This window comes from Aethalodelphis obliquidens, unplaced genomic scaffold (assembly GCF_003676395.1).
Source record: "Aethalodelphis obliquidens isolate GAN/ISIS:26980383/991018 unplaced genomic scaffold, ASM367639v1 scaffold86, whole genome shotgun sequence".
NCBI lineage: Eukaryota > Metazoa > Chordata > Mammalia > Artiodactyla > Delphinidae > Aethalodelphis > Aethalodelphis obliquidens.
The window spans coordinates 3,373,660-3,395,496 of NW_020838030.1; the positions used below are offsets into that span (position 1 = coordinate 3,373,660).

The 21,837-nt window shown below is 54.1% G+C and overlaps 2 protein-coding genes across 14 annotated transcripts in view; one reads left to right on the forward strand and one right to left on the reverse strand.

Moving 5' to 3' along the window:
* Positions 1-14,378, forward strand: part of VGLL4 (vestigial like family member 4) — a 163,154-nt gene extending 148,776 nt beyond the window's left edge. For all 8 annotated transcript variants that reach the window (XM_027093773.1, XM_027093774.1, XM_027093775.1 and 5 more), the window contains 3 exons: positions 7,407-7,629; positions 11,118-11,238; positions 11,612-14,378. In XM_027093773.1, the coding sequence (XP_026949574.1) occupies positions 7,407-7,629; positions 11,118-11,238; positions 11,612-11,883 (616 nt within the window). In that variant the 3' untranslated portion in view covers positions 11,884-14,378. The remainder of the gene's footprint in view (positions 1-7,406; positions 7,630-11,117; positions 11,239-11,611) is intronic.
* A 1,074-nt stretch (positions 14,379-15,452) lies between these two features.
* The window catches only part of ATG7 (autophagy related 7), a 237,546-nt gene continuing 231,161 nt past the window's right edge, over positions 15,453-21,837 (reverse strand). For 3 of the 6 annotated variants that reach the window (XM_027093765.1, XM_027093768.1, XM_027093763.1), the window contains one exon: positions 15,453-15,725. In XM_027093765.1, the coding sequence (XP_026949566.1) occupies positions 15,693-15,725 (33 nt within the window). In that variant the 3' untranslated portion in view covers positions 15,453-15,692. The remainder of the gene's footprint in view (positions 15,726-21,837) is intronic. The other 3 variants (XM_027093769.1, XM_027093766.1, XM_027093764.1) reach the window with 2 other exon arrangements.

Consider the following 21,837-nt stretch of genomic DNA (forward strand, 5'->3'; position numbering starts at 1 on the left):
GCTGGCCCCCTGGAGGGTCCCCTAGGGCTGGTTTCCTGGAGGGCCCCTGGGGCTGGCCCCCTGGAGGGTCCCCTAGGGCTGGTTCCCTGGAGGGTCCCCTGGGGCTGGTTTCCTGGAGGGCCCCCTGGGGCTGGTTTCCTGGAGGGCCCCCTGGAGGCCAGCGCAGCCAGGGCATCTCAGGGCTGGAGACTGTGGAGCCGTGGGCGGTGCTGTCTCAGTGCCGCTCGGTCTTGAGGGCGGCGACTGGAGACCCTTCACTCAGCTACAGAGGCAGAGTCCAGTGAGGATGGCTGAAGCCTTCCTCAGACACGCCTGTCCTCTCCCCTACCCAGAGCTGGTCACCCTCCCTCCAGCACCGAACAGCGTGCAGGAGTTGAGGCAGGAGGGGGAGGGCTGGCCTGATGGGAGCCCCCGTCCCGCCCCCGCCGGCCTGTGCCCTGGGCGCGCCTCTTCTCAGCTCCGTCTCCCTCCTCCTGCCCTGGGAAGGGTGCGGACACCCCCGAGGCTGGCACGGGCGTTGGGGAGAGAAGGCGGGCGTTGGACGCAGCTGGCCCAGGCCTTGGGGTTGGTTATCGACGGGCCCATCCGCGCAGGACTGAGGAGAAGGTCTGCTGTTCGTTCACTGTCTACCTGCAGTGGTCCTGAGCTGGACGGCCGGGAGGATGGCTTGGCCGATGAGGGTCTGTGGTCCTGCGCGTCGGGGCGGGCGGTGCCTTTTCCTGGCTTCCTGAATTGCACGTGGAGGAGCAGTCGGGGGGCAGCTGGCCCTCCAGCTTCTCACCGGCAGGCCTGGCCTCACACACTTTGTCACCTCAGTGCTGATTAAATGTCCTCGTGATGACAGGCACGTGTGACAAGGACACCTCAGGTCCAGTGGATCTTAGGGGCCTCTGCAAATGTCCAGACCAGGCTTCAAAAAAATGGGTGTGGGGGGGAAGAGATTAATTACAGGGAAAGCAGAATAAAACATGGATGTGGAGAATGTCTAAAGAAGTAAAAGCATTGGGGGTAAAAGCCATGGAAACTGTATTAGTTTCTGGGGCTGCCATGACCAAGTGCCACAGACTGGGTGGCTTCAGCAGGAGAAATGTATTTCCTCCCAGTTACGGGGGCTGGAGTCTGAGATGGAGCTGAGGTCAGGGTTGCTTCTTCCGAGCGCCGTGAGGACCGCGTGTCCCAGGCCTCTCTCTCAGCTTCCGGTGGCCTCGGGCATTCCTTGGCTTATAGATTGCGTTCTCCCTACGTCTTCACGTCTCACGTCGTCTTTTCTTGGTGCATGTCTGTCACTTGGTCCAACTTCTCCCTTTTAGAAGGACACCGGCCATTGGCTGAGGGCCCACCTTAATGCCCTCATCTTAATATGATTCTCTGTGAAGACCTTGTTTCCAACTAAAAGCACAGGTACTGGGGTTGGGTCTTCAGCCTCTTTTGGGGGCAGGGGACACAATTCAACCCATAACGGATAAAAGGTAATTGAAAGGAGAAAGTGGAATGGCTAACAAATGTATGAAGAGGGCCTCAGTTGCGCTGGTGCCAGACGTGACTGAGGACGCAGAGGTGGGAGGAGTGCGGTGGACGCGGGGTCCGAAAGGGCTCCGGCAGCACCCGCTGGCCCTGAAGGCGGGGCGCCCTGCAGCCAGAAGCCTTGCCTCCGGAGATGCACCTGCGCGGCACCCAGGCACAGGAATGTCAACACCGTGGGATTGTTGATAACTAGGAAAACCCGACATGGCCAAATGCCTGTCGGGACAGCAGTGGATCAACAAGCTGGTGGATTCCTGTGAAGGAATCCTGTATGGCAGGTGACGAGCATGAATGAACCGGATCTCTGGGCCAGAAACACATGAGGGGAAAAAGCCCGGCTGTTAAGTACATACAGTGATGGGAATGTACAATGTGCTGCTCTGCTTTACAGATACGTTCACAGGTGGTCAGAGGACAAAGGCTCAGGTGGGAAGCATCTCCCAATATGGGCCAGCGGGTGCATCTAGGGATGACGAAGGGGCAGGGGCCTGGGGGCGTGAAGGAGGACCATGCTCTGCAGCTTTAATCCTTAGGAGGGAAGGAAAGATCTGAAGCAAATAGGATGGTGAGGTTTCATCTGTCAGTTCTGGGTGGTGGGTACATGGGTCTTTGTAGTTTTCTCTGCATCCCTCTCTTGAGACAGAAGGGTGAAAAGGAGAGGCTTTGGAGCCAGTCAGATATAAATAGAACCCTGGTACTGTGTTAGTGTTGCAGCCTTAGGCAGGTTACTTATCTCCCTGCATCTCAGCGTGCACACCTATGCGGTGGAGATGCTGACGCTTACGTTGCAGCACTGTGGTGGATTTAATAAGGTGAGGATGATAACTACCTTCAGTAGATGGTAGTTGATGGTAATAAAGGTAATCCACGTAAGCAGTTTACTCAGAGGGATCCCCAGCCCGTAATGCTCTCTCTCTCTGGGCAGGTCTTTCTGAGGGCAGCCATTGCAATGGAGGTGCTTCTCCCTGGCACTGTAGGTCACACCTGTCATGGGACAGAGCCAGTGAGGAGTGTGTCGCTTAGTTCCAGGTAGTGGGTTTTTGAAATGTGAACTAGCAGAAACGGGGTGGGGAGGCATGCTACTCGGTTGGAAAGATGGGGCAGGGATGTCGTCAGCCAGCTGCACGGTCCTCCATGCTCAGGTCGGGTTCCCTTGAACCTTGGATGCGGTAGGGCTGTGGCTTTTTTCTTCATTATTAAGTTATGTTAAGCAGTGGCAGGTGTCCTATACGACACAGTCTTCCCCCCAGTCAAAGGCAGAGACAGCTGCCCCCGAGTCACTGCTGAGCAGGACGTGCTGGGCACCGCAGCAGACAGACCGCAGTCCCTCTGTGCCTTTGGGATGCCCTGAATACCAGTATTTCTCAGCTTTTTCCGGCCCATGACACACAGCTCACCATTTTGTACCAGGAGGGCACCTCTGCCTCGCCTCCCACCCCTTCCCCATGCCAACGCCTTCCCTCCACACCACACCCCCTGGCGGCGCTGTCTTGCCCCGCCGCTTCCCGTCTGAAATTGGTACCTTGGAGTGACGAGACTGACCCAGGATGTCCTGGACACACCCACGCGCCCTCCCGCCTGCTTGGAAAGCAGTGAATTCTCCTGCTCACAAGGAGAAAGAGGGGGTGATGCGTGAGGTTTGGATGACCTGGGGGACACTTAGAAGCGGGGGAAGGGGAAACAGAAGATGGGGAAGGTAGTGAAAGGGAGAAACTATTTCACAGCTGTTTATGGCTGTTTAAATGCTCCCTAAATTCTGCATTTTTCAGAAAAAAAAGTCTTTCCTGTTGGTAATTTCCTCTGAAATTGCCTTAATTCCCTTTCGTTCACCACAGAGCCTAACTGGACTCACACATGATGTGTGTACTTTAATAGTTCAGTTAGGGGCTTCCCTGGTGGCGCAGTGGTTAAGAATCCACCTGCCAGTGCAGGGGACATGGGTTCGACCCCTGGTCTGCGAAGATCCCACATGCCGCGGAGCAGTTAAGCCTGTGCGCCACAACTACTGAGCCCATGCGCCACAACTTCTGAAGCCTGTGTGCACCTAGAGCCTGCGCACCGCAACGAAGAGTAGCCCCCACTCGCCGCAGCTAGAGAAAGCCTGCGCGCGGCGACGGAAGACCCAATGCAGCCAAAAATAAAATAAATTTTTAAAAAAGATAGTTCACTTAGTGAATGGTGGTTAAAACACCCGCTCTGTGCTCAGCCCCGTGCCTTGCAGGGTTGTCCCCTCACGCACATGCAGGTCCCCACCGTGCCCTCTGGTGCTCCAGTTTGGGGGGTCAGGGGGGGCCTCCTGGAAGCTGGGGATGGAGGGGTGGGTGATGCGGGGGCCTGCAGTGAGGATGGCTGAGCGGCTGGGTGTCTGGTTGCCGTCCCGCCTCCACCGCTCGGGCTAAGCGTTTATCGTCCTCACCTCCGGCCTCTTTTCTGTGAGACAGGGACGGGGCCATCTACTTGATCCACGTCACAGACCCAGCAACTCAGCAAGTAATGGCAGGGGAGAGACGTTTTCTGGTTTTAATTTTTTTTCATTACTATTATTTTTAATTGTAGTGCATACAGTCTACCATTTTAGCCATTTCTAAGTGTACAGTTCAACGGCATTAAGTATCTTCTCTGAGGAAGCTTCCTAAAATTAACGATGCTTTAACAACTTCATCGTGATTCGTGTTGGGCCGTGAAGGTGAAGGTTTGTTACCATCCTGTAGGTTCCCAGAGGGCGGACGCTTGTGTGAGGGATGCAGAGGACAGGCAAGATGGGTGAGTCGGAGGCCGGGCTCGGTCTTTGCCGTGACCCTCGTGGGCCCTGCTCCCTCCTTCCTTGAACCTCCATATACACCTCACCCTCGTGCACAGTGGGTGTTGCCACAGACCTTCAGTCCCCTCCTGCCGTGGGTGTTCTGCATCCCATTGGCCGGGACACCCTGTCACCTCAGGGATGTTCCTGTATTACGGGAGCCTGGGCCCGCGCGGGGGACACGGGGGCCGGGTTGGGCCGAGGGGCCTACAGCATGGGGACCCCCGGGGCCCCAGAACATTTCCTCCAAAGCACTAAGTAAATAGCTTCATCCCCACATCCCTCCCCTGTGCTAAGAATTCAGACTCGCTTTGGTTTAGTGAATTGGTGTCAGGAGGCAAGGAATTTAGTTGAGGCCCGAGATTGTCAAGTAAGACCTTCCCGAGGGTTTCCTTCAGCTCTGAGCCCCGGCCGGCTGAAGGGCGGGAAAACCTCACGTTGATGGGTGTGCGAGTGGATGCACTTTCCTCAGTTTCACTGCCTGGAGTTGAGTCTACTTTTCCCCAGACACTGGGGACATTGCTGGCTTCTCGCCTCAGGGCAGAGCGGCAGCACGTGGCACCCATTTCTCTGTGGAAACGCCCTCCCCAGGGTGAGGATGGGTCCCGGGAGGGGCCGTGCACCCCAAGCCTCCTGTCATCGGCTGCCCCTCTGCGTCCAGGCCCCCGCACGAGCCCTCTGGACTCTCTCCCGAGCAAACGTCGTCTTTAATGAGAACGGAGGCGCCGCGGGGCTCGCAGGCAGGAAGCGTGTGGTTTGGGTCCGGGAGCACATGACGCCCCGGGAAGCAGCGGAGCCCGGGGTATGAGTCACTGGGGGAAGGAAAACAACGTCTGTCTTCAAGCTCCGGGAACTGGGAAAACGAGCTGGAAATCTGAGTAATGTATAATTTTACTAAAATTAACCAGCGAGGTCTTCAGATGGTTTCTGGGTGTTTCAGTGTCTTTTCCGGTCCTTGATGCCTGCCGCGTTCTGCCTGCGGGGGCCCATTCTCCCGTTCGCTCCCCGCGGGTTGACTTGGGACAGTCCCCATCGCTCCTCGGGCCCCTGCTGCGCTGTGCAGTGTCGCCGTGGTGCGGGGTGTGAGCACCGGCGCCCCCGGGCGACTCTCCAGCCTTCTGCCCGCTCCTCCGGCCCTGCGCCCCTCCCGGTGCTGTGGTGGTCACGGGGGAGCTTGTCGCCCCTGCCCGTGGTCGTGAGCCCATGAGAAGGGCTGTGTCTTCCTCTCTGTAACCGTCAGAAAATAGGGGCTCAGTTAACATCGGTTGAATATCGTGGGGCCTGAACTGGACGGAGGCGCGTTCCAAGTGACGTGTCCGGTCCCTGAGTTTGCAGGGTTCATGAAGTGACCTCTAGAAACCTCATTTCGGGGGGTAGGTTCGTGACACAATGACAAACCTCACTGTGTCAGGGAAGCAATTCACATAGCTCATCAAACACTGAATTTTTTTCAAATTTAGATGGAAACCTGATGCTGGAGATGACTCTGTGTGACAACGTAGTCTTTTCAGACACTGGTCACCTGTATACTCAGTAATAAGTACCCGTTCAGGGAAAAGCCTGGGGTTACTTTGGCATCATCACCACCTTCAGGTTATCTTGGGTTTGAGGGGCCTGAAGCCCATCGAGCCAGACGTCCCAGTTCTGTGCCGTTCTGCAGGAACATTCGGCGTTTGCGGTCATGACCGCGCAGCCCTTCACTGTAAAGGCCTGTAATGTCATCTGAATCATCACAGGAAGATGAAATCATGGACAGGCTGGTTTCAGAATTACTTTTTTTCTTTTCTATTTTTGGTATTGTAATTCTTTGAAACTTGTCAGGATCCATGTGGTGTGTATGGAACATCTCATCTACACTGTGACCAGAACATACTCTTCCGTGATTGTCTTCATGGGCTGCAAGTTTATTGTCTAATTGCTTCTAAGTCAGCTTGTATAGTCGACCAGCGAATAGTGCGAGGCTGGGGGGACACACCCATAAATTACATGCTGTGCCTTACGTGGTTCGTTGCCCTGTAGTTGACGAACTGAGCTTATAGCTGATTTGGTTCCACTAATGTCCATTGATCTCTCCACCGTCACAGAAGTCATTACCACATTTTTAGTTAGAATAGTTGCTCCTTTGTTATGAAAAAAAGACTGCTTTGGCAGCAGAGAACACAGCGGATTTAAGGGCTGAGACCTGAGGCACAAAGAACCCCTGGGGGGGGGGTGAAACCTGGGCCACGAGTTCCTGGGCTTCTACCGTGAGGCCCACCGCTACTGTGCGGAGTCATTCTCCCCGTTCTCAAAGAGACGCAGCGTGTGACCTTGCCCCTAGACGAGATCCATCAGGTTGCAGGCAGGGCCCTGCTACCGCCTCGTCCGGGTCCCACTCGGCCCGCACCTGCCTGTGGTTGGACTTTCCTACGGCAGGGCCCTCCCGCTGGCGCGCCAGGCTCTCCACGCTCCTCCACACCAGCCTGATCGCCACACCGTGAGCCAAACACCACGGCTCGCGGGCCAGTAGCCTCGGCCAGTGAGGAGACTGCACTGGGTCTCGGTCCCCTCGTCTGGGGCGGGGGTGGTTACAGCCTCCCCTTCTCAGTGCTGTTGGGAAGACTGAATGAGCTGAGGCCAGTGGAGCCTTAGAACAGGACCCGGCAGGTAGGAGGCATGGGGTTCCTTTGGCATCATCACCACCTTCATCCTTCTGAAGGCAGATCCTGGTCCAACCAAGTCAGCCTGGAGCACACAGGTGAGATCTCTGGGCTCCGAGCAAGTGGAGTTTGTTGAAGCAGCGCTCAGCCAGACTGCCGAGCAGGGGGCTGCTGTCTCGTCTGGATGGAGCTATGGAGCTGACTCTGGACCCTGGGAAGGTGCTTCTCCCCAGCACTCACCTGGGTTAGCATCCTGGCCCCTCAGTTACCGGTAGGCTCTTCGATCAGAGCCTCAGACGGTGGGGTGATGATTGTGTAATCTTTACCCACACCAAAGTGAGGGATGAAATGGTCAGTGTGAGTGTCTCACCACGGTTGCCAGCCCCCTTGCCTCCCAGAAGCTGCCAGGTTTTCCCGTCTGAGCGTTCACTCCTCTTTTTCAGGAACAAGACGGCCAACGGGGACTGCCGGAAAGACCCCCGGGAACGGAGCCGCAGCCCCATTGAGCGAGCCGTGGCCCCCACTATGAGCCTGCACGGCAGCCACCTGTACACGTCCCTCCCCAGCCTCAGCATGGAGCAGCCCCTTGCACTGACCAAGAACAGCCTGGACGCTGGCAGGCCGGCCGGCCTCTCGCCCACCATGACCCCAGTGGAGCGGCAGCAGGTACACCCTTGTCCAGCGCGGCTCGGCCGGTGGCCAGTAGTGGGTCTGGGGGCTTGGGGGATGGAGGGTGGGGTGCAAGGAAGGCGGTGACAGACGTGGGGAGTAACCCCACCCTCGGTTCTGTACTGAGGGTGGTTTTAATTCTGACCTGGGCCTGCCTAGGCCTCGCCCCTTGGGACTAATGGCTTCAGACAAGACAGTGTCTTTGGGGCTTAGTTTCTTTGCACGAGACGGGGTTGGTCTAGACTAGCTGTGTTTCTAGCAGTCTTCCTTGGCAGCCGTGTTTAGGGATCAATGTAATAATCCTCATAGGAATCCTACGTCAACCCGTTACAGGGCCACACGGATGGAGTTAAATGCCAGGTTGCTTTGCTTTGGGCTGGAATCCTATGAAGTCAGTGGTCACAGTGGCTAGTAGCTCCTGCTGGTCAGAAACCTGTGATTGGCAGACAAAGATTTTTTTTTTTTTTTTAGAAAATTAAGTTGTTACTTAATAAACACAGATTGCTTGGTAGGAAAAAAGGCTTTAAAAAATGGGGTTCCTGGGGGCTTCCCTGGTGGCGCAGTGGTTGAGAGTCCACCTGCCGATGCAGGGGACGTGGGTTCGTGCCCCAGTCCGGGAGGATCCAACATGCTGCGGAGCAGCTGGGCCCGTGAGCCATGGCCGCTGAGCCTGCGCGTCCGGAGCCTGTGCTCCGCAACGGGAGAGGCCACAACAGTGAGAGGCCCGTGTACCGTCAAAAAAAAAAAAAAAAAAAAAAAAAAAGTGGGGTTCCTGAGGGAAGAATTAATAAAAGGAGGCATTAGCCTTGAGGTTCAGAAACACTGCACGAACCCATGGCTTTTCTCTCTGAACCTTTGGGGCCTGTGACCTAATAGGTCCTCACTCAGTGTTTGCTTAAGACTCTTGGACCTGGACAGCGAGCAGAGGAGGTGGTGGGGCCGCCGGAGCCGGGCTCAGCCTCCAGGCCGCCGCTGTGTCCCTGGCCCGCGCCTGGTTCTGACCCAGTCTGTGACACCTGCTTGTGAGGGGCCCCGGGCGTTGGGCGAGGTTGCGCTGGTGCCTGTGGTTCCCAGTGAGGCTGATGGAGCCCAAAATCACAACCCTGTTTGTTTCCTTTGTTCTTTTAACAAAACTGCGTGGACACTTGCTTTGTGTAGGGAGTGTGTTAGAAACTGGTCAAGCTGGATGCGGGCGCTCACAGTTTTGAGTCTGGAGGAGACAGGGAGTCAAATAGCTCAAGTCTTAATGTATGAATTGGTGAGAACCAGGCTGAGTTAGCACGTAGTGAACACTCACCAGTGCTGCTGCGCCCCGGCGCTGGGAGGCCCTGGAGCTACAGGAAGGAAGGGAGTTATACTGGGAGGGCCCGGGGCGTCTCCCAGACCCAGGGTCGCGGGTACAGCCAGGCTCAGGAAGCAAGGGCCGGCTCTTGCCTGGGCGAGCAGATAGGAGGCAGGACCCTCCTTCCTCCCCTGGCCCCGTGCCTGTCTCTGCATCCTTTTCTCTCTCTGCTTCTGGATCACATGGCCAGCTCGGCGTGGCCGTCCCCCAGCTCCTGAGCTCAGCTTGAATCTTCTCCTGAGTCGGCCTCGGTGGTTGAGCCGCAGCTGAGGCAGATCTCCAGCCTGACCACGGGGCGAGGTCACTTATGAACATGGCTGCACAGCCCCATCTCGAGGATGGAGAGCACTTCACTACGAGAGGGCTGGCGGGGAGATCACGGGCTTGGGGGTTTAAATAGGCCCTTCAAAAGGTGGGCTGCACACTGCAGGCTGTCCTTCAGGTGCGGCATGACCAGCACCTGCAGGGCAGGACTCCTGGACGTGACCACGGGCCAGGCCCTCACATCCATCTCAGGCGATGCTCCACGCCCCTCAGGTACGAGTCTTCCCGTTTCATACTCAAAGAAATGGAAGCTTAGAGGGCTGAAGGTCCTGCCTACTGACTAGAGCTGGTTCACCCAGGTCCACCCGGCCTCAAAGCCATGTTCTCTCCTGTCTGCCATTGTCGTCCACACGGGGCGGTGTCACACCAACTCTCCTGGTGGCTCCATCCCATTGCTCACACGTGGAGTTAATAAAGCCCCAGATTCTTGGTTCACGTGCTGCCGCTAAGCTGCATCTTCTTCCATCCTGGATGTGTGGAATTTCTTGTTCGACCCAAGCACATCCCCGCTCACCGGTGTGGGTACAGATCTTCATCACAGACGTGTTCTTATCATTCGTGTTCACTTCCCATCGCAGGAAGGTTTGATGTGCAGACTTCACGGTGGCTACTGATCCACCTCTTTACGGGAAAGGCCGGGGGTGGACAAGGCCCGATTCCCTTGTTGACACTGCCTTTGGGGTGACCCTTCAGCTAGGTCCTGCTAGCTGTCTTGTCGTCCGGGTTTTCAGGAGTTAAGTTTCCTGGCTGGAACCTAAGGGCGCTCAGTTGGTTCACAGATGTTTTCTGTCCGGGTCTGGGGGTGCAGACTCTCGCTGGTCCCTGCTCTGAAGTGTGTGTGGTCGGGGAGGCAGGTGCCTCTGGAAGGGCTGGTATACTGGCTGAATGTGGGGCGGGCAGGGGGAGGGTCATGCTTCACAGAGATGATATTTGAACAGGGTTTTAAAGGACGAGCGGAGTTTGCCAGGCAGACTCTGCGGTGGTTTCGGGGAAGGAGGGCGAGCGTGGGCAGGCGCATGGGGTGAGGGTGCTTTGTGTGTGATTCAGGCACTTGGATAGATTCCTGCGTTTCTGTCTCCATCATGACTTGCATGGTCGTAACAGAAACCGACTTGAGCTGGCTTGGCTTGGGAAAAACCAGGAGTATATTAGAAGGGTCCTGGGATGGCCCAGAGAAGCCGGGGGTTGGGGGGAGGGTTCCGCGGATACACTCTGAGAAGGGCAGGGCCAGGCGCTCTCCGGACCGTGACGGTAGGAGCCGTGGTCCCTTTACAGCCCCGACTCGGCGATGGTCTCATTTCAGATCCGAGTGTTGGGACAGGCCAGCTCCCAACAGCCAAGCCTCTGTCCCACGTCCCTCACCGATCCACACTGCCACTGCCTCACACTGAGGGTCACTGCTCAGACAAGGGAGAGCTTGGGAGGGGGCCGAGCGCACCCCCCCCCCCCCCAAGACTCTCGTTCACGGTGGGTTCGGGTCGTTGAGCGGTGTGGCCCCCGACGTGAAGCAGGAGGCGGCACCTGGGCTTGACTGGATCTGCTGTTGGGCCGGCAGGGCTCCAGGAGGGGCTCCCGCAGAGCGTGGGTACTGGTGAGGCCCCGCGCCGAGGCACCACTCCAACACCGAGGCCGCCGGCACTTGGTTCTCCAGGCGGGACGGGTGCCCGGCGGGGGTATTGAGGGGCGCCGGGGTGGCCGCCCGGCCTTGGAGCTGGGCGGGGATACGAGGATGGGGTCGCCACTTGGGGCGGGGGAGCAGAACCGCTGCTGCCGCCTGTGTGCCCACGCCCGCACTGACGCCAGCTCCCTCCTTCCGCAGAACCGGCCCTCGGTGATCACGTGCGCCTCCGCCAGCGCCCGGAACTGCAACCTCTCCCACTGCCCCATCGCGCACAGCGGCTGCGCGGCCGGCCCGGCCAGCTACCGGAGGGCCCCGAGCTGTAAGTGCCCCGCTCAGACCACTGCAGGGGACTGAGGGCTCCTTCCGTGTCCTCTTGGTCCCAGGAGCGGCTGGCCTCTGGGCCCCTTTCTGAGGGAGGTTGACACCCTGTTCTTTGAGCCCCGGTGCAGTGGCCTTGTGCTTGGCGGGGGGGGGGGGGGGGGGGGGGCGGGGGGAGCAGCACGTCGGCCCCGCCCTCCAGGCCCCACCTCTAGCGGGGTCCGCCGGCTGCAGCACCGGGGGTCTGAACGCGTTCACGGCCCGGCGCAGCAGGCGCGCTGCCCCGTGGCAGGCTCAGAGAGGTGACCTGTGCGGGGGCCCCCCTGGTGTCCCCGGGTTCCAGCCCTGACCGCTGTCCCCCCCCCCCCCCGCAGCCGCCACCACCTGCGACCCCGTGGTGGAGGAGCATTTCCGCAGGAGCCTGGGCAAGAACTACAAGGAGCCCGAGCCGGCGCCCAACTCCGTGTCCATCACGGGCTCTGTGGACGACCACTTCGCCAAAGCCCTGGGCGACACATGGCTCCAGATCAAGGCGGCCAAGGACGGCGCGTCGAGCAGCCCCGAGTCGGCCTCTCGCAGGGGCCAGCCCGCCAGCCCCTCTGCCCACATGGTCAGCCACAGCCACTCCCCGTCTGTGGCCTCCTGAAGGGAGCACCGCCCTCCAACGCCACGTCCATCTGCATGGTTTGCCTGAGCTTCGAACAGTCAGTGCTTAAAAAATGGAAAAATGAAAAAAAAAATCGTGGGGGTGGGGGGAGGGAGGGATGGTTTATTCGCAAAAACCACGTCGTCGGGATTTTTGTTCTGTTTTGTACTTGCTTGGTATCCGTACCCGGGGCCCTCAGACGTGATAGCAGCACCTGCGCGTGGAACCTCTGTCCGCTGTCGCTCCCCAGTCCCTGCCTTGGTTACCAAAGAAGCCTCAATGCAGGTCAGCTGCCCGACAGGGCCTGGACTCCACGGCTTGCGCTTTCTTAGTCACGGGCCAGGCCACGGGTGACCCAGACGCTTTGTGCTTTTTCATTTGCTTCTCGAGACCGGGGCGTGTGCGGCTCAGCTTCCAGCCCACGTGTGTGTGTGTGCGCTTGTGTGTGTGCGTCTACTTGAAGAGAACAGAACTGTCGTGTCTGATTTGCACTATGGGAGGAGGACTCAAGTTGCCTGCCTGACAACTTTGTGCGAGATGATAGTACTCTGAGGGCAAACTGCTGAAAAACGGAGGGTTTAAGGATGACATTTCTGACCATGGGTGTGTTTTTCTGTTGTTGTATTAATTTAGACAAAACTGCTTTGGAAGGGGAAGTCTCATGCAGGTTTATAGGTCTTTCTCTGTCTAGATTTTCAGGTGCTTGCAACTGGACTGCAGACTCTACCAATCACGGGCATTTTACCTTTTCTAAACACTGCAGTTTGTTAGACTAGAGCTGAAGTTGGAGGATTCTGTAGTGCTTTAAACGTGATGCATGTTTTAATGGATAAAAATAGCTGGTTTCTATTAATTGTATAGACAGTAAACAGAAAGCTTAATACTTAGTAGCTTCTTTTCAGAATTCGTTTATTTTTGTCAGTTACAGTCCTAGATATACTTACTGCTGGTACAGTTGTACTCTAAGATTTGTGTTTGATATTCACGTTACTCCCGAGTAGCGTGGGGCCAGTCGGTCCCTGGCAGGCCCTGGACACAGGCGGGCGAGTGGCTGGTCAGCTGCAGAGCAGGATGCTCGAGTTGCGGCTGCAGGCTGACAGCATCAGTTATTTTTTGCATCCCTGTCTGCTTCTTAACGCGCTCCCAGGGCAGTTGGGACTTGTGTCTTCCAACTTCCCTCGATGCAGAAACTGCTCCCTTTGAACTCGTGGCTGAACAGCAGATTCCTGACAATCTGTGAGATGGTGTTTTGTATGCTTCCTCGTACGCTGGGGCCAAGGCAGTATACATTCCTCTGACTTTATACAGTTATTACTGCATTTATTATCGTTTGCTATAGTAATAGCTACTAACTAGAACTTAGTGAAGAAGAAAGCATGACAGACCCAGCTGTGGATGTTCGACAGCTGCTCTTCTTTCTGGTAAACGTTTCCATGCCCCTGCCCCTCCCCTGTGCTACTACCCTCCAGCCTTGCCCACCACAGGGCCTGAGCAGTCACCTGGCCCGGTGACTCGGGCATGACCGCCTCACCCGCGAGGCACCGTGGACTCACCGGAGCTCTCGAGGCTGGTTGTCAGTATGAGAAAAGTACAGGTTCGCTGGTTGGCATTGGTGAACAGGCAGGAGGATGGGCTCTTGTGGCCACAGGGTGGCTGTAGGTATTTGAAAAGGCGGAGGAAAGCCTCCCCTTTTGGCCCCCGCACGTGTTTCCCTCCCACTTAACTGGGCTTCCAGGCTTCTGCATTCAGGCCCCTATATTTTCTGTAGGAAAAATCGTTGAGAACACTTTTTTTATATAGGTAACTTTAAGACCATCATTACGCTGTGCGTAAAGAATGTACAGAGAAATTTGTAGGTATTTTTTGAAGAACAATTAATTTGTTAATGATATGTAGCTATTTAATTTTTCCCTTTCCTATTGTAATCATTCATATTTTTTTGTTGTTTGGAAAAAAAAGTTGATCTTTTTTTTGTCGTAGATTTGTCTGTAAAAGTGCAGGAACACAGTTATTCTATGAGAACACTGCATCTGCCTTAATAGCCACTAGTTTGTTATTGCTACAGGCTACTGAGCGTCGCCCCAGGAAAACAACCCCACTGCCGGCGGCTCTGTGCAGAACGGGCTCCTCGCACGCCCGCGTCCACCAGCGAGGCCATCGCTTTGCGAGGGACGGTGGCACTGAGGGGCCGGGTCCCTGGTGCGCTGACCTATCTGGGATAGGCAGCACCTGGGAGGGGCCTCGGGCAGGAAACCAAACGGTCACCAGGAAGGGACACTCCCAGGCCTCGGGGGGCACAGAGAGGTTCTTCACAGAGCCACGCCATCTGCAGTGTGTTCTGACCATTCTCTCCATGTTTGTAAATCTGTAATATACCATTCTCTGTGTGGCCTGTTTTTCCTGGAAGAAGAAGAAAAAAAAAGGTTTGGCAGGCCATCTTTTTTTTGTACTTAAAAGTAGCCTTAAGAACAATAATAAAGTGCTCTTAAACCACAGACTGTATGTGTGATCCTTGGGTCCTGCAGTGACAGAGCCAGGCTGGGCGGGACCTTTGCTTGAAGCCCCAGAGAGGCTGGGGCAAGGCTCAGCAGCCCTGCCCTGCTGTACAGTGGCCTCTGATTTAAGCCCCGCACAGGCTGGAAAGCTGTAATTTTAACTCTCTAGGAGTAACGTCATTTACCTAACTAACTTACTTACAGAAATCCAACTCTTGTACGACTCAGACTCAATTCTGACTTTGGTTCCAGGCCCAAGACAAAAAAGATGACACCACAGAAATAAAGTGGAAATGGCCCCTCTCCTGGGTTCCATGCCCAGCTCTGAGGCTGGCACGGACGTGCTCACCCAGGAGGAGGAGGAAAATCAGCCCAAGGGGCCCACGGCAGAGCCCTCCCGCCACCCCTGATGGACACCTGGCCACAGGCTGAGGCAGACACACCACGGACTCCAGCCCACACAGAGTCGGGCCTTCCAGGCCACCACCAGGGAGGAGCCTGGGACGGAAGGCGCAGCCGCCCCTGCTTGTGGCAGGAGAGCAGGCTCTCACGTGGGGTCTGAAGCCTTCTCTGGGCCTCGGGTGTCCTGTACAGAGGCAGGAGCGGCCCCACGCAGGCAGCTTCGAGGATCTGTCCCTGGGCCCTGCCACCAGCACAAAGCAGCAGACACTTGTGTCCTCCCAAGCCCGCAGCTGAGGACAGGCCCGCAGGCGGGGGGAGCTGTCTGGGCAGCAGACTCCGTCCTCAGCGGGGGTCTGGGTTCACAGGGACAAGTGCGGTCCCTTCTGTCCCGCACGTGCCTCAGCTCTCCTGCCGCCCCCGCCTGCAGGCCACGCTGACGAGAACCCCAGCGCTCACACGTGCCCGGGGCCCCTCTGCGGGCTTTGTGGCACTGCCCCCGCGATGGCTGCGGCAAGGAGCTGACTTCTCACTTCCCTGCCTGCTCTGCATTGGGCCAACTCCTCCCTCTCCTCATTCCACCCCATGGGGGTCACGGCCAGGAGAATCCCGGGAGCCTGACTACCAAACACGTGTGACAACGAGAAGAAAGAACTGCTCGTGGAGGGAACCAAGTCCCAGATCACTGGCAAGGCCGAAGCCAAGGTTATTATTTAGCTGAGAACTGGTGGGACCATGAATCATAAGAAACGGAGAAGCTCCCGGGCAGCAGAGGGAGGGCCCCAGTCCTTAAGGTATGGAGATGAGGGGACCACAAAGGTTGGAGAATCACCACAATCACCGGTCCTGGGGGCAGCGTCCTGCTCTGGAGACTGAGAGCCCCTCAGCGGGCCGGCAGCCAGGGTGGGGGGCGTGTCAGACGGTCTCGTCGTCGCTCATGTCCCAGATCTGCGTGGAGAACGAGAGATGTTCAGAGCGTTCGTTCACCCGGCACCACCTGTGATGCTGCCTCAAAGCCGTGCAGCTGTGGTGACAGCAAAAGGAACACGGCTGCCACCTGCAGTGCCTCAGCCCCCTTGTCACCAAGGGACTGACACCCCGTTTCCTGTATAACGAAACCACGTCTCAGAGCCCTGCGGTCACTTGCCCAAGGCCTCCCTGGTGAATGAGCCCCCGGTGGCCGAGCTGGGGGAGCTGGGATTTGGACCGGGCCGTGCGGACCCTCCCACTGCTGCAGCGTCCCTGCCCCGCCCAGCCCCCCACTCACTCCCATTTCTCTGGCGCTGACCACTGCTGCCCTCCAGAGTAAGCCCTCTGGCCACCACGGGCCCCGGGGAACGAGAGGAATGAGGGGGGCCCTGCCCGCTGGCCCCCACAGGCCCAGCTTTGTCTCTGCACCCCCAGCGTGAACCGCCGGGAGAAGGCCCAAGGCCAGCATGGAGCCCCCAGGCGCTCCTCGCACCCTGTGCGCCTGGGCCCTGAACTTACGCCTACAGACTTTCAAAATTCCTAGAATTGGTTGCAAAAGGCCACCTCAGTGCTGGCAGAGCCGAGGAAAGGAACATCGTGTTTACGCGAGGCTGGCCCGGAGAGATGGGGAGTCCCAGCCAAGGTAAATATCAACACCAGCTTGGCTTTCAGTGTCGGGGATGTGGAAAATAAATACAGAGAAGGAAATTTCCTCTCTCCTGAGGACCAACTGCCTGGGGCCGAGGGCTGGTGGTGGGTGTGCCTCCCACACACACCCGCACTTTTACATGCACCCTGCTGTCCAAGGACACTGGGACGAGACCACCAAGGTCCAGACGCCCGAAGCAGCGGGGATGGTGTGGAGGGCCTGGGGCTGGGGCCCAGCAGCCTGAGGGTGGCCTGGTGGCCCTGCCCTTTTCTGGGCCAGGCTCCCCGCCCGGATCCTCCTCAGCAAGGCTTGAAACAGACCCCTGGGCCTGCCCCCTCGGGTGGGATGGGGGCTGGCGGTGGAGGAGCTGTTGCCTTTCCGACTAAGGCTGCATCGGACGCACCTCCAGTTCTAGCCATCTGAGTGGGGGAAGGGGCACCAGAGGGCTCTCTGACACAATTCATTTATTCTTTCACTCTCTCATTCAGTAAACACACGCGGGCTCTGCCGACCTGGCGCAGATGCTCCCTCCTTCACTCCTCACAACAGCCTGTGAGGAGGTGTAGATGCAAACAGGCTCAGAGAAGGAGTCAACTAGCCCAGGATCACACAGCAAGTAAGGTACAGAGCTGGGAACACAGGTGAGAGGGAAAGGGTTATGTGAGTAAAAAGGCTGCTTGGAGGAGGGGGCCAGGCCAAGACGAGGGGGGTGAGCCCGGCGGGCCACGGCCCCCTCTGTCCTCCCGCCCAGCCTCCGGGGAGGGGGGCCGCCAGCCAGGGCCGGGCAGAGTCCGTGTCAGTGAGCAACGCTCTCCTGCAAGTGGGTAGCCAGGGCTCTTCACAGGACCCTGGGGGCTTTAATGGGAAAGCAGGAGCCTCAATCCGTTCTGTCATCCATCTTATTGGCTCTCAGCTCTGGGGAGGACTCCTCAGCACCCGGCCCTACCTCTGCACACGGCAGGGCGGGGAGAGAGCTGGCTTGAGCGTGGGCAGCAGGGAGGGATCCTGGCTCTTCCCCTTGTTCCTGGCACTGCCCAGGCTGCGTAGGGGATCAAGTAAGGCACCCAAAGGGCTGATTATGATGGGACTCAGCAAAAGCGGGGTTGCGGGGAGGCAATGGATTTTACAGAACTGCTCAGGGATTTTCCAGAATGTGTTCTCTGGGCCGGAGATGGGGTTTCTCTGCTAGGGCAGCCAGTCCTTTTGCCGTTGGCTGGGCTCAGGAGGGCAGCAGCAGTCTTAAGTGTAAACTTCCAGAAACTTCAGCCTCGACAAATACTGTATGGTATCACTTAACGTGTAGAATCTAAAAAAGCCAAACTCATAGAACCAGAGAGTAGATGGATGGTTGCCAGGCCCTGGAGGGGATGGGGAGATGGTCACAGGGTACAAGCTTTCAGTTATAAGCAGCATAAATCCTGAGGATCTAGTGTATAGCCTACTGACTGTAGTTTATAGTACTGTATACTTTTTAAATTTGCTAAGAGGGTAGATCTTAAGTGTTCTTACCACAAATAAAAAAAGGGCTGTGAGCTGAAGGATGTGTTAATTAACTTGACTGTGGACATCATTTCAAAAGTATACACATATTAAATGATCACACTGTATACCTTTAAAAAATCACATGTACAACCTAAATATATAGTTTTAATTTGTTAGCCATTCCTCAATAAAGTTGGGGGCAGGGGAGAAACTTAAGCCTCAACTCCTGGTAGACCGTGGACTCCCAGGTTAGTCTGTTCCCTGCTAGGTCCTCAGCCTTCTGCCCACCACCTGGGGAAGACGGGGGGAAGACGGGGCCGTGTCCTCTTAATGAATAAAGGTTGTAATAAACTGGCAAAGATTTTAAAAATGTTAACACTCAGTGCTGGCAAGGGTATGGTGAAACACTTCCAGGAGGAGTATAAATTGGTACCGTATTTTTTTAAAAGAAGAGATTTGGCAATATGTAACGCAAAGCTTTAAAAATGTCCGTACCCTAAGGAAGAGATAAATGATCTCTTTTGCAGATGATATGCAAGTATACCTAGAAAACCCAAGAAAATAAATGCTAAGATGAATACAGATAATAACGAGTATTCAGTAAGATAGCAAGATATGAAATTAATGACACAAAATTATAGCCTTCCTGCATACAAACAACATCCAGTTAGAAAACATAACGAAAGAGAAGAACCCATTGTAAGAGCAATGAAAAAGATAAATTACTAGGGAGTAAACCTAACATGAAATGCACAACATCTTTAGGGAGAAAATCCTTCAAAACAGTCCTGTAACAGTCCTCACAAACACTGTATGAAAAGTAAACTGGGATAAATGGGGATACACCCTGTGTTTTTTGCATGGGACAACTCAACATCAATAAAGATGTCAACTTTCCCAAGTAAACATATAAATTTAACACAATCTCAGTTTTTAAAAAATCAAGTATCTTTCCTGGAGCTAGACAAGCTGGTTTTAAAGTTTATGTGGAAAAGGAAATAAGCAAGACTATCTAAGAAAACCTTTGAGTATGAAAAGAGCAGTGAGGCAGTTCCCCTACTCTGTGTTTAAACAAGTCATAAAGCCTGTAATTTACAGGGTTGTGTCAGCAGGAGCACAGACAAATGGGCCAGTGGAACCAAATGAGTCGAGAAACAGAACAGAACAGAATGTCCCAATACACATGGAAATTTAGTATCTTAATAATAAAGGTCTGAGGAATGCGATCTCAAATCATTAGAAAAATATGAGCTTTTAAATAAACGACATAGGGACAACTGGAGAGTCATCTGCAAAAAGATAAAATTGATTCCATGCCTCACTGTATATCAGAATCAAGGCCAAATGGAGCAGAGATGTAAGTGTAAAAAAATGAAACCATTCAAATACTGGACGCAAACGTGGGTGAATTTCTTTATAACTTGGGAGTGGGGAGCCGATGATCCAAAATCTATAAACAATAAAAACAGATACAGTGGATGATGTAAAGACACACGTGAGGAATTTTGCATGGATAAAACACTGTAAGCAACGCTGAAAAGACAAATGACACACTGGGTGAAAATATCACCACACACCATGAAGGGCTCATCCCCCTAACATATAAATAGCTCTAAAAATCAAGAAGAAAAAGACCAATAAACTGATTAAAAAAAAAAACCAAACAGGCCAAAGACATGGGCAGTTTACAGAAAAAGATAAGCAAATAGCTTTTATACGTAAGAAAAGGTGTTCAACCTTACGTGAAAGAAAAGAAATGCTAAAATTTCTTAGGACACAAAATTCAAAATTTCTGGTCTCTGAAAGACACCACTATGAAAATGAAAAGGCAAACGACAGAGCCACACTGTACATAAAGAGGACTCAGATCCAGAATATACAAAGAACTCTTCCGGCTCGATGATAAAGAGACAAATAACCTGAGTTTTTAAAAGTGAGCAAAAGGTTTGAACACATATTTCACAGAAGAGGAAATACAATGCTAACAATAACCTGAGAAGATGCTCAGCATCCTTAGTCTTCAGGGAAATGCAAATCCACACCACAGAGAGAGAGATGGCCAAAGAGCACATGAGAAGATGCTCAATAGCACTATTAGAGAAATGCAAATCCAAACTACAATGACACACCACCTCACACTGGTCAGAATGGCCATCATCAAAAAATCTACAAGCAGGGCTTCCCTGGTGGCGCGGTGGTTAGGAATCTGCCTGCCAATGCAGGGGACACGGGTTCAAGCCCTCCCCGGGAAGATCACATATGCCACGGAGCAACTAAGCCCATGCGCCACAACTACTTAGCCTGCGCTCTAGAGCTGACACTCTAGAGCCTGCGAGCCACAACTACTGAAGCCCACAAGCTTAGAGCCCGTGCTCCGCAACAAGAGAAGCCACCGCAATGAGAAGCCCGCGCATCACAACAAAGAGTAGCCCTCACTCGCCGCAACTAGAGAAAGCCCACACACAGCAACGAAGACCCAACTCAGCAATAAATAAATAAAATAAGTTTTAAAAAATCTACAAACAGTAAATGCTGGAGAGGGCATGGAGAAAAGGGAACCCTCCTACACTGTTGGTAGGAATGTAAATTGGTAGCGCCACTATGGAGAAGAGTACAGAGATTCCTTAAAAAACTAAATATAGCAGTACCATATGATCCAGCAATCTCACTCCTGGACATATATCCGTAGAAAAGCATAATTCGAAAAGATACATGCACCCCAATGTTCATTGCAGCACTGTTTACAGGAGCCAAGACATGGAAGCAACCAACATGTCCATCAGCAGAGGAGTGGATAAAGATGTGGTACATATATACAATGGAATATTACTCAGCCATAAAAAAACAAAATAATGCCATCTGCAGCAACATGGATGGACCTAGAGGTTGTCATACTGAGTGAAATCCGTCAGACAGAGAAAAATAAATATATCACTTATATGTGGAATCTAAAAAAGGGTACAAATAAACTTATGTGCAAAACAGATGTAGAGTCACGGATGTAGAAAACAAACTTATGGTACCAGAGGATGGGGGGGAGGGATAAATTGGGAGACTGGGATTGACATATACACACTACTATACATAAAACAGATAACTAATAAGGACCTACTGTATAACACAGGGAACTCTACTCAATACCCTGTAATGACCTATATGGGAAAAGAATCTAAAAAAGATTGGATATATGTATAGCTGATTCTCTTTGCTGTATACCTGAAACTAACACAACATTGTAAATCAACTATACTGCAATAAAAATTTTAAATTAAAAAAAAAAACCACAAAGAGACAGCATACCTTACCTTCTAGAATGGCCAAAATGAAAAATTGTGGCTGGCAGCACCAAAGGCCTGCGAGAATGTGGAGCAGCAGGGACTCACCGGCTGCTGCTCGTCGGAATGGAAACGGCACAGTCCGTGAGGAGAAAGCCTGGCGACTTAAGAGTCCACATACACATCACATGCGCCCCAGCGACTCCACTCCCATTTACCCCAAGGAATGCAAACACGGGTCTGCAAAAAGACTGTGCAAGAATGCTCATGGCATCTTTAGTCCTAATAGGCACAGACTAGGCTCAATCCGAATGTCCATCAACAGGCAAACAGTGACATCCATCCAGCGGACACTGCTCCCCATCAAAGGAACCAGCCACCAAGGCACACAGCAATGTGTATACATCTCAGAATCTCTATGCTGAGTCACGGGAGTCTGACACAAGTCTACATAAATCCATTTATATGAAATTCTGGAAAGGGCAAGACTAACCTATGGTGACAGGAAGTAGATCACTTGCCACACTCCCCAAACTATACACTTTACATGCGTGTGTTTTATTATATGTAAATTGTACTTTAATAAAGTTGACATTTTTTAAAAAGCTACACAGAACATTTTTCACCTCTCAGATTGGCAAAACCCCAATACAAGTGCTGTGGGAAATAGAATACAAGTGCTTGG